Here is a 13,213-nt window from a genome sequence, read left to right on the forward strand (position 1 = left end):
TAAAGTACTGTGTGCTTACTGAGATAATGCATCTAGAACAGAAAAAAGCTAGGAATATAAATATTTTAAGTTCTTAAACACAAAATAATAATCGGCTTACATGAAGCTAACTGTGGCAACACAACTCAAGCAGATATGTATTGCTACAATTTTGGTTACTAAGTTCTAAATATGAGTAACATTTCTATGCGTAAGGCTAGATGGCAAACTGCTCTTACATATTTTCAGAAATAAATGTCTGATTTATTGTCAATGGATAATCACACTTAAAGTTTATTAAAATGTTTGAAAATGAAATGTTTTATCATATGCAATGAAATAAGTTTGAAAGTAATTCTTGTTTTAAATTTCTTTGAATATTTTATAGCTGTAATTAGTGATTTTTTTACTGTAAAGTGTTTAGGAACTTATAGATATATACATAACAATTTGGAATTGCAACCAACTTGGTTGATAAGTGTTTAACAGCACGAGTGAAAAAAGTAAGGAATTTTAATTTAATGAACTAAATGAGCAATATGAAGAGAAAAAAAAATGGCTTGTCTTATAAGAGTTTCATATTCTCCTTTTAGTAGGTTTTGATGAAAAATTTTGCTTCACAGAAACATTTCTAGCATGAATTATGTTCAAATTACAAGGTTGAATTGCATATACTACTTTTTATTGCACTGAATAAATGTGATGATGCCTTAATAGAATTTGAATATCAGGAAACTAAAACAGAAGATAGTAGGAAATAAATTTTCTAGTTTTGAAAAATTTTAACACATGAATATATTTTAACAAAATGCTAAATATATCCCAACTGTGTTGGATTGAGTCTTATTTCTAATTACTAAGTTCCTTAATCAGTAGAAAAACTGCTGATTCTGCATAGGGTACAGTAATACAATAACACTTTGATTTTAAGATAAAATCTCAAGCACTAACATAGAAGAGCACAATTTAGCAAAAATAAATTAACTTTCAAAACATCTTATCTTACGATCAAAATTTGTAAAAATGAAAACTAAAACAAATATTTGAATTACAATAGAATACAGAATATATATGATTCTGCAAAAATATTTGAAACATATATAGAAACTAAATAATAGTTCTTCAAAAAAATAAAGGCTAAAGAAAAAAAAAAACAGCAAATGGTACTAGTTTCTGCATGGCTCATTGCCACATTTATCAAAGATTTGTAGCAAATGAAAAATAGGAAATGATATATGAAACCCCCCCAAAAAAAGTTTGTTAGTAAACACTGTGGCTTAGAGAATAGATGATTATTCTCTCTCACTAAATGGAGTTCACACAAATTAGTGAACTGTGTTACCCCTTTCTAAGGCTGCGGTAATTATATTTACCACCACTATAGCTTTGGTACGCCATTTGTTAAAATTGAATGTAATTGGTGACAATATGCCTGTTTTTAGGGAATGTAAAAAAAAGTTAGAATATATAATTCCCTTTCCAGTTTGAAGTAATTATAAAATTTATTTTACAAATGAAAGTCATTAAGTCTCTTAATTTTTTATAACACCTATTAAGTAGTAGTAAACATACTTACCACAAAAAATGTTAACATTCAAATTAATTTTTATCAAATGATCTAAATGAATTTCTTCATCTAAATTCAAAAAGTATTTTAATGCACCCTTACTAGAAATAAATGGCACATTCAAGGGTTAACTTTTATTTTTAACTCTCATATTTACTTAATATTCTCTACCCACACAATGAGTCACATTTTATAATTAAACACTATGATATAGCAGAAAATGTATTAATGCGACCTAAATGTATTAATGGCTAGGTGGGCTTGAAGCCCTCACTGCGGATCTAATTCCAGTCCTTCACAACAACATATCAGAGCTTTAAACCACTTAATCATTGTGTTTCATTAAAATTTATTCATTTGTATGTTACATAAGACCATCTTATTAAGGAAAACAGCCTCAAATTGGAGTTAAGGCTAATATAAGTTATCACAGTATTTTTTAGACCAATTTTGAAATACCTCTAAAAGTATTTTAAGAAGTTGAGTCTTGATTTATCGAGGAGCAAATGCTCTAACCCCCAAAGAAAAAGGGGTGCATCCATAGTATAGGGTGGGTTAGGAAGCTTTACATAAATACCCCCACAGATTTAGTATTTTGCCCATCCATTCAATGAATATCCATGAATTACCTTTATTATCTACTGTGAGTTTGCTTTTAGATTGCCCTTGCCAATGCTCATCGCGTGGTTTCAAAAACCTTGCTGTAATGGCAGGAAAGGATTGTTGAGAAACACTCATGTACTTCTGACGAAGTTTCAAAGCCTGTTGAATCAAAGTAGAGGCCTGCTGTAGATCTTCCAAAGGCACCTGAATGAAATTTAAAAAATTATTAGAGTAAATAGATAAACAAAGAAAAACTGTTACAGAAAAACTGAACATTTTCTAGAAAAAGTATAAACTATAGGCATGTTATGGATGGTGATATTTGTATAAAACATAACAGTATAAAGAATAATGTTAAAAATTTTGCCTTTTTTATAGCTTTAGTGTTCTTTCATTAAGGTGCTACAAAGGTGACATAGTCTGCTTTTTTTTTTTAACACAGAGAGATAACAACAAAAGAAATCCCGCAGCTTAAATAATCAACTTTGTCTGGTTTACACTTTTAATTATAGAAGTAATGAATTTTTATATTTTTAGAAAATGTTTGTTTAACTTTGTGCAACATTTGCATATATTACTAACCAAACTGTATTCAATTTAAACTTTTTGAAGTTTTTTTTCCCATAAAAGGGCGAAAAGGGGCATTTAAAGAAGAGCTATTAATTGGTGTCTAATTTCTCAATTTATAATCCAATCTCTCATCTTTGGCGCAATTCAAGAGAGGGGATGATGGCGAACCAGATATAACTTCGAGCTCTACCAACTCTATAAGCAGCCCCAAATTACACAAATAATTTGCAGTAATAGGCTGAGATGGCTGGGCCACCTATGGAGAAGCCCTGAAAATCATCACCTTTAAGAACCCTGAGGGGGTCACGTCCTAGAGGCAGAGCCCCTACTAGATGGCTCAAAGACAACGAAAATGACCTGGAAATTGGCAAGGAGTTTGCATGGATAGGAGGCGCTGGCATGTCAGCTGCAAGGCTTGAAAGGGGCTGTTGCGCTGACAAAGATGAAGAAGAATCTCTCAATTTCAGATGAAACTGGCTGGTTTGTATTTGGAAATAGGAGTTTCAAGACCAGTCATAGAAAAACGGGCTTTTAATGGCAAGGAGGGTATTCGGTTCATAAAGGAAGACATAATTGTGAAATAAAGTATTGTATGGACTCTAATAAAGGTGTTACATTGACTGATTTCACATGTGTTTTCCAAAAAAAATATAGAGAAAATGAAATTCCTAAATATGCGGAATGGCCAGACAAAATTTATTGAATAATGAAATTCTTTGAAAGATCATCGCAACCTCACATGACCTACCATCTCAGTGCCCCTGGTTTTGGGGTTATTTGCGTAAATTTTAACTTAAAAATTATTCCCAAGGTTGGAAGATTGATGAGGAGAAAAAGGCTGTCGACAAGGCAATATATGTTCAGAAATACTGTATTTCAACATTTTAATCAAGAAATAAATAATAGTGGATATAAAAGTGCACATGTGCAAAAAATTCCTTAGGTTCCCTCTGCATTCAACTACCAATTTTAAATCAGGGGTTCAAATTTTTTTTCTCCAGGTAACTCAATAATTGTCATCTGGGTCACGATGGCTCAGGGGATAGAGCGTTCACCTTCCAATGAGGTGAACCTAGTTCGAATCCCAGCAATGGCTGATCGATATGAATTACGCATTCAGCTCGCACCGACCACAGTGCTGACGTTAAATATCCTCAGTAGTAGACGGATCATGGATTAGAGTCCCCCTGCCTGTCAGGCTAACCGTGGGAGGTTCTCGTAGTCTTCCTCTGCACATAAGGCAAACGCGGGTTAGTTCTATCAAAAAGTCCTTCCCGAAGACACAATTTTTCCTAATACTTGATCTAGAAGTTTCATTGTCTTCTGGATTGGGTTCAAAATTATGTAGTTGAACATTAGTAGTCGTAAACCTGAAAAATTGGGTTGGCTGTTCACCGACGGTTATAAAATGTATAATAATTGACATCATGTATATGCATGTTATATGAGTTTCCAATAAGTGTCAGTCATTTAACAGATTATCTAGGTGACGTGCAGATTAACAAAGGTGATTTGTTAAAGTGCAATTTCATTTCTTAAATTACCTAACTAAACTGCAAATAACCAAGCTAATCTGTACATTAATAGCTAGACACTTGTTAAAGTGAAACACATTTTTACTGGAACGACAGCGACGTTTTCGTATGTTTAAAGTAACATAGTGTTACTCATTTCTTTGATACCTAAAGAATAAAGTAAGGCAAGCAAACAACAAATTAGTTGATAGAATCAATCATCAATCAAAAAACTATAAGACATTGAATCAAATGGTTTAAATATAATTACAATTATCTTAAGGAAATTAACATAATTCCATTTATTTATTATTGTTTTGACGCGTAAGAAATCATGTTATAATCAAACAATCAACAAATGAATAGAATGAAAGACATAAGCTTTTAAACTTAAACAATGTGGTATAGTTCGTTTACCAGGAGTTGTATCTGACGTGGCTTCATCACGTGGTATCCAACGATACTATTTCACTATTTTTGGGAGAAGGATGTGAACAATCCTGAACAAGGTTGCTATTTGGCGATTGTACGACAAAAATATTTATTTTGCAATCTTTATGTGCATTTTTTTAACATTAAATATTTCATAAATTTGATACGTCTCTCTTTTGAGTGAATAGTTTGTCCTTTTTGAGACATTTTTCTGCAATATATTTAATTAGCTAGAGTAATGAAAAGTATAATTACAGATGATAAAGTGAAGTAAGTGACTGAAAAATAATTAACTGTTTGTGTTTGGCGAGTATTAAGGATTGTCTCAATTTCAAGCGTCGAGATGTTTCTTTTCTTACTCCTGCACTGAAATGCACTCTGCATCAGAGGAGGTGGAGTCAAGTGCCAACTCCAGGTGAACAAACTATAGTCGTTATTGTGCACATTAAATAAAATCCGGGACACATTAGATTCCTTTAATAAACCACCTTAGTTAATCTGCAGATTCGGTATACATAATGTGCACATTAACGTCTTTCAAGATTTAGCAAAAACAAATGTAACATTCATGAAAAACACAGATTTAGAAAAATGATTTAAACTGGTTGATAACTTATACTCTATATTTCTTAAGGTAAAAAGTACAAAAAATGAAAAAACTAACTCCAGAACAGTGCTCTCCACTAACGGTTACACGTTGGAAGTGGGATACAAAAACTTTATCATAAAGAGGAACAGGCTGGTCAGTTTCATCTACCGCTCTGTGAATTGAACTTTTCTTCTCAATCAATTCTTCTTGAGCCCTAATACAAAATTTTGGAATAGTTCTTTGAATAATGGATTCTCAAAATTCTTTAAAAATATACCAGTTAAACAGAAAGAAGCATTTTTTGAAATTACACTGAGGGACTCTTCATCCAGTCTGCTTGACCCCCACAGCAGTTATTTTATTACGCTTTCGACATTAAACAAATTTTTATATCAGAATTAAAAGGTTTCCAGATATAAGAAACAATGTTTTATTAATTATTCATCCAGGTTTCACACAACTCTGCTTATCTAGAACACGTTTTGATCAGAGAAAAATAACAACAATGGCCAAGGAACTTGGCAGAAAAAAAAGAAACTTTCAGCAAGCAAACATTCATTAATCGTTGTTTTTGAATTACAATTTAAAAATGGTCTGAACTATAAAACTGGAAGTATATTTCTGTTTCAGTAACTGTTGGTAAAATTATAATTGCCAAAAAAATTATAAATTTAAAAAAAAAAAAAAGAGTATACAGAGCTTTGACGGGCAGTGGTTTCAAGTAAAATCCTTTGAGTTGGTCTCTTTCAATGTTCTTTTTAATTTATTTTAATTAAATTTTTTTGTATATATTTAATATTTAATTTTTTGTGAGCTACTGCTTCAAAATCATAAAAACTTAATGTTTATTCTGATATAGAAACTGATACAAAAATATCTCTTTAGGTTACTTCATTAACGAAAGACTAAAATGATATCACATTAACAAGAAACACATGTAAATTGTTTACATACAGTGGCAACTAAATGGTATTTGACATAAAAACGCATAAAATATTTATGACACCACTACTGAATTTTATGTACAATAAGATATGAAATTAAATAAAACAATTTGTGTGCTAAATTATCTTTTTGCTCTGTCTTCAAAAAGATTGTCTTGATTTTAAATTTAATTTATTTTTATGATAACTTTGACAACCATTCTTGTGAAACGGTGTTATTTATGGTTCGTCTTTTGAAACACTCAGAATGATGACGAGGACATAACATATATGCTATTTACTTTAGATTTTGGATTATTGTGCTCAAATTTTACAAATAAATAAAATAATAACAAAATCCAGCCTTTATTTTTGGAGTCTCATTGCTCCTTTCTCCTTCATCTATAGTTTGTCTAAAGTAAGAGCTACCCCAGTCATTCGTCTGGACCCGTGACGGTGACCTTGGTAACGGGGTATAACTATTTCAAACAGGGGTGTGGGGTCATTGTTTAGGATAAGGTTTTGGCTCAGGTTGGCAAGAGGAAGGGAGACCTTTACCTTCGGTCCATTGTGTTAGTCCTATAGTGTCGAAAAGCTACCCCCCCCTCCCCGAGATGCGCTATTCTTGTTTCCACAGCAGCAGACGGTTTCATACTTTGTGGCGGGGGGAGTTGTTACCGTAGACAAACTATACACTTTATCAGCATCATGTCCATAATCAATCTCATTTCTCACGATAGAGTCCTTCTCTTCTAACTCTTTCCTCCCCCACGAACAGGGGAATGACATTTCCCGTGTCACTCACCCACTGACCCCTCATGCCGGGGGTAGTCCAGATGATTGGGAGTGGAATCAGAATCCTGACAATAACCATTAACTAATATGTATTATAATAATTCATCTTTCTTGCAGAAATTTAGGAAAATTCTTTAAATTTTTAAACAACTATAGACAATGGTAATTATTATGATGTGAATGAAATTGTTTGATGGAAATAACATGTTTGATGAACATGTTTGAATAACACATTTGACAATGTTTGATGGAAATACTTACTTATCAGTTCCACAAAATGTTTGGCAGCTTTAAAATATTTATGGTTTTAAATAAATTTGTATAAAAACATACAATAATTTAATAATGAAAAAAAAAAAAGAAAGAAAACTTAAGAATCAATGAGACATAATAAATCAAATTATTTTTTATACTATTCTTATAGGTAGATACTAATTTTTTTTTAAAATCATTGTATGGAAAAATATATTTTTATAGTACTTAAACTACAATCTTATTATTAATTTCCCAAATACGATAAGGAAATGTGTTATTTAAAATTTCTCTCTTAAAAAAATTTAAAACTGCTATATAGAAATATTGTGCTAATCCAATAATAATAATAATCCAAAATCAACTACTTACATGTAATATTATATTTTTTACGTACATTTTTAAAACTTAGTATGACCTTGAGTAACTGCTGAGGCTAAATTTATAAAAAATGCTCCTGAATATAGCGCATTTATTTATACATGAGCAATTAGATTATATTTGCTGAAGATTATATGCTATCATTGCTTCTTATTGAACTATTTATTAAATAAAGAAAAATATGTTTGATCAGAGTAAACATCACTTCCTGTTTTAATTGTTTTAAAGTAACTGAAACTTTTGATATCATGTGTATCTTTTGTTAACATGTTCATGGAGTATTAAAATTAAGTCTAATGATTCATTAGTAATTAAAAACTTAATATGATCCATGAATTTGATTTTATACAGATGAAAACATACAAATGCCAGTTATTGAGATATCTAAAGTCTTACTTTTTTTTAAAAATATTTTTACTGCCTCTTTACCTATTTTTCCTCTACCATTTATACCTCAAACCACGTTTTGATGACAAAAGCTTTAATTATCTCTGATGAATAGTCAGTAATAACCTCTTATTATTATACATCATTTAACTTCATAATTCTTATAGTTAAAGTTGTTGTGCTCAACAGAGGAGAAACAACTTAACATGGCATTAAAATATGACCTAAGTCTGCAAATAGTGAAAAGAAATGCATATTTTACACACAACTACAAATAGATTTAAAAATAAACCGCTCACCTTGAAGATAACTGACGCTGTATTACTTTTTGAGATTCTACTTTTTCTATTGGGAAACTTGGGACTTCATAAGGTGCAGATATTTCCTTTCCTTTAGTCGATTCTTTAGTGTGAGTAATAATTGTCTCTGCAGCTTTCTTGTAATTTTCATCAGCTGCATCACTTTCAAGGGCTACACTCGGAACTTCGTAAGCTAATGGTAACGATTCTACATTACCTATGAATGAAGATTACCACAGAAATTACAGGATGCAATAGAAAAACAAATCATAATATATTGTGGATTCCAAAAGGCATGAATATTACATGAGCTATGATTATTATAATGTTACTAATTCAAAATCATTTTAATTTGAACTGATACCAGGGGTCTGTCAAGAAGAAATTTGGGTCCGTTAACGGACCCTTCACAAATATCTTTTCATAAAATCGGACACTTCACAAATTCGTTTATCTTCATTATTGTTTTGTTAATCTAATAAACCCTTCCCAGGGGGGAGGGAGACGGTTTGAAACAAACTAAGATTTATTAAGACTTTTAAATTCCAAATGTAGTATTCTAAGAAAATATTTCAACTTTTACTAACATTGTGTGTGCATTCTTATTAATATTAAATCATAATTCTTTTTGTAAATAAATAATTGATCAATTTATATTAATTCATAAAATTAATCAATAGAATATTATGTAAAGGAAAATTAATTTCTGGCAATTTTTTAAATAAAACATCATAAATTTAAGAATGTGTAAGTTTACTTAATGCGTAACACATTAAAAGTGTTATATAACTAAGTTGTGTTATTTAAAATATGTCAATTGAAATTATTAAAAATGTGAGTGATTTTGTTTCCATTATTCATCGGAAATGAATATTCTGTGTTGAGCAGTATAGGCTAAGTACCAAATATTTGTATGCTGTATCTCTAATTTAGTAGGTAGCAGCAATTGTTGAGCAGAATCTTGTATCTATTTACAATTTAAAAACTTCTTGAAAAGGTTTTTAGCAATTTTTTCAATAACAAGACCCTATTTTCACAAAAGCAGGTCCCTGGTTGAAAGAATGTGACCTAATGCTTACTTTTTATTTACAAATTATGAATAGTTTTTTCACAAAAACAGGACCTTTCACAAAAAGTCTGGACAGACCCCTGGATACTAATGCTGGTAAGTAAGTGCAAAACTTCAATTTTTTTTCTCTATACACGCCATGCAGAACTTTATGTCCATAAACTTCAATTTTTAAGATTATGAATGCTAAATACGCTGAAAAATCAGCTGCATGAAGGTTACACTTGGAACTTCGTAAGCTAATGGTAACGATCCTACATTACCCGTGAATGAAAATTACCACAGTAATTATAGGATGCAATAAAAAAACAAATCATAATATATTATGGAATTTAAAAGTATAAATATTGCATGAGTTATGATTATTATTTTGTTACTAATTCAAAATAATTTTAATTTGTAATGAACTGATACTAACACTGTTGCGTGTAAAATTTCAATATTTTTTTAACTCTATACAAGTCATGCAGAACTTTACTGTCCATGAAATTCAATTTTTAATATTATAAATGCTAACAACACTGAAAAATTTCTTTTTACTATTGATGGGATTTTCTATAATTAGCAATTTCACTCATTTAAACTTTTTTTCCCAAAAATTTAATTTAAATAAATAAAAACATTTCAATTCAGATATCTTATCTAAGAAAAATAAACTTATCTACAAATAATTACATTAATGTAATAAATAAAGACAAGACTTAAGTTTCTAGGAAGAATATGATTCCTTTATACAGATGTGTAGCCGAATCTCTCAACAAAAAATAAGCACCTTTAAAGCATTCAAAAAATATTTTTTAGTACTATACACATTACCCTCTCTGTCAAATACCTTTGCATAAGAGACACAGAACACTTTATTAATTTTTTTATATACCCAGACTTGGGAAATTGCTTTTCAATTATGGCAAATCTTTCAGAACATAATCATTGTAACACTTCATTAATATTTCTCGAGACATCCATATACCCATATCTCAGGAATTTTTCAAGTTTACATGCTAATCATAAAACTACAGCAATAAATATTTAAAACATGCTAATCATCGGCATGAATGGAAAATCGTATAAAGCTAGACACAGGTGGCGCTAGTGGGTAAAATTTGTAATAAATCCTTAAATTTTTAATAAAGCCTCACCTTAAAAAACCCACCATCCTATATTCACCCACCATCCTGTTACAATATTTTTTTAAAATTCGGTTTTGGGTGCTAAGTTACCTTGCAACAGATGCTGAACTATTCGGAATCACTAATTAAATTAGTAGCATTTGTGCTCACATTTTCCTATCCTCTACATCTGCCAGCATAGGGTTTTCAATTATTTCTGTTTTAGAATAGTGAAGTTCGTTGAAGTTATTTCCATGTTCATACTTCTTGTTAAGTCTTCCAGCATAGTTTTCACAGACTTAAACTTTTATAAATTGCTGTAAATTGTCGATGAGGGAGTTTGGTAATTCATTAACAACTAAAAACAGATCTAACTTTAAAGAACTATGTTTAAAGTAGTTGATAAAGGACTCATTTTTTTCTCAACACTTGTCGTAGCTGTTTTCATGTTTTTTTCTTCAAAATGGTGAAAAACGAAATTTTTTCCAAAATTCCAGAGATTCGCGCATTTAAAATTGATAGAGTGCGCGAACTTCTCATGTTAATAATTTTTTAATGCGAGAAAAGAAAAAAATATGTGAGATTCTCGCGTTCTCTCTCTGTAGTGAAAACACTGTCACATATTCAATAGAAATAATTTAATTGCAATATAAATAAAATAAAATGAATCAAACCTGTATCTGAATCATCTGAAGTGTCATCAAAGTTTTTTATGGGTTTCACAATAGATTTTTTAAAAGACATTGCAATAGAGCATCATTAACACTGATCCGCAACTGAAAACAAGAAAGATTAACAATAAAAAATAGTTCAAAAATAAATTTGAACAAATATGTTTTTTAATTCAGCTAAAATAAAGCAAGTAACTCCATTCAAAACAAAATACTTAAAACTATCTTTTTTAAAAGCACTAGATTTTAAAACACTCATTAAAATGTTCAATTTTGTTCTTTTCATTCTATAACTAAAGGACTAAAAATAAATTAATAATCCATATATAAGATATATTTATAAAATTATTATTTTGCTTCTTCATTTTTAATAAATCAACTTAATTCACACAAAAATCCTTTTCAGTCAAAGTAATATTTTAAAGCATTTTTTTATTTATTTGGATTTATAAACATAAACTTGAAAGAAATAAAAAATTATGCAACCTATTATTCTTAAAAACATTGTAAAACTGTAAATATATTTTGTTACAACATTCAATGATAAGTCTAATCATTCAAGTGGTCAATACAGTTCGGACCTATATTTATTCACCATAAAGATCCTGAAAAAGATACCTTAAGTAATACATAAACATTATTGATATTTGTGGCAGAAAATAAAGAGTGTTTTACAACAAAAATGATGTAAAAAAATTGACAATTTGTTTAAAAATAACTAAAATACATAAGGTTTAAATATATTCTGGTCTAAAAAACTTACATTATTAAATAGAAATAGTTAAATTGCCTCTTATGTTTGAATTTAACCTCTTTTTCTTTCTTTTTTAAGGTTTGCGACAGGTTTTTGATTATCAATATAGGAAAAATATAAGAAAAGAAACATACAAATCAGAATGAGAAAACTAATCAGGTTGGAGTTTAAATAGGTGACAGCGAATTCACTCAAACGAAAACCTGATTTTAGAGTAAATAGGAAAATCATGAAAGATATATTTAATAATGTCAAAATTTAGTTTAGGGAAGATTTCTGTATCTTGTATGGCAGAATAATCCCCAAGTCTCGAAAACTTCCAGGCAATGGCCCTCGACAAACTAAAAAAAACATCACACAAAGGGACTAACTCGAAAGGTGTAACTCGTAGCATACATGTGAACAAGAAATCAAGCAGCAAACATGGATAACATAATATAACAGCTTCTATGGGGATATTTCCATATCCTGATCTGTCGAGCCAACTACAATCGCCAAATAGATTTTAAACAAAATTTTTTTAAAAAAAATATGTAGATGTTTGCTCATGGGTGGCTACGAGTTATATCTTTTGAGTTTATCCCTTTCTGGGATTTTTTTTTTTCTTAGTTTCTCAAGGGCCAATGCCCAGAAGTTGCTAAAATCAAGTTATGGAAATCTCCCCTTTTTATTAATAAAGTTAATATTATTTACAGAGGAACAGATTTTCTGAGGTGCAACAATCTTTAACTAGAAAAAATAGTTTTAACACATTAGATATTGTTTTCAATTTTGTAATTTTAAATTTTGTATAATGAATATACAGAACAATGAATGTACAGAAACATATTTTGTTACATAACATAAAAAATTCCTCATTTTTCTCAGGGGAAAAACATTAGCTTTGACCTTGAAAATATATAAATAGGATATTTTGGACGAGTAAACAATGCAGAATGAAAACAATTTTTCTCCATTTCACAAATCTGGTTAGCACTTTTTGGGTTGCGTTGTTTTCCCATATGAATTTAGCAATGTTTGTTTACAATTACTTATTTAAAAAAGTAATTGTAAACAATAACATATTTTTTTAAAAACAAAATAAAGAAATATTTTAAGCAGTCAGTAGTAGTAAAAAAATGGAACTATACATTATATACTTACCACTTGTAAACGTTTTTGAAATAAAAAGATAAAACAATGCGTAATTAAAGACAAAAATAAATATTTCTAGCGGAAGAGATAGAAACAGTTCTTGGAACCGAAACAAAATTCAGGTACAAGCGCGCAATAAATCTTTAAGAGAAAATTTAGAAGCGCGCTTGAAACCTTTAAATTAA

The 13,213-nt window shown here is 29.9% G+C and overlaps 1 protein-coding gene across 4 annotated transcripts in view; it reads right to left on the bottom strand.

Moving 5' to 3' along the window:
• The window catches only part of LOC107445188 (AMP deaminase 2), a 35,765-nt gene extending 22,591 nt beyond the window's left edge, over nt 1-13,174 (bottom strand). For 2 of the 4 annotated variants that reach the window (XM_071180461.2, XM_071180460.2), the window contains exons 1-6: nt 13,038-13,174; nt 11,144-11,245; nt 8,292-8,508; nt 7,234-7,260; nt 5,330-5,468; nt 2,176-2,353 (exon numbers count right to left, since the gene is read on the bottom strand). In XM_071180461.2, the coding sequence (XP_071036562.2) occupies nt 2,176-2,353; nt 5,330-5,468; nt 7,234-7,260; nt 8,292-8,508; nt 11,144-11,213 (631 nt within the window). In that variant the 5' untranslated portion in view covers nt 11,214-11,245; nt 13,038-13,174. The remainder of the gene's footprint in view (nt 1-2,175; nt 2,354-5,329; nt 5,469-7,233; nt 7,261-8,291; nt 8,509-11,143; nt 11,246-13,037) is intronic. The other 2 variants (XM_016059534.4, XM_016059533.4) reach the window with 1 other exon arrangement.
• Nucleotides 13,175-13,213: the final 39 nt, after the last annotated feature.

The sequence above is a fragment of the Parasteatoda tepidariorum genome, chromosome 1 (assembly GCF_982258835.1).
Source record: "Parasteatoda tepidariorum strain Cologne lab strain chromosome 1, Ptep-v5.0, whole genome shotgun sequence".
NCBI lineage: Eukaryota > Metazoa > Arthropoda > Arachnida > Araneae > Theridiidae > Parasteatoda > Parasteatoda tepidariorum.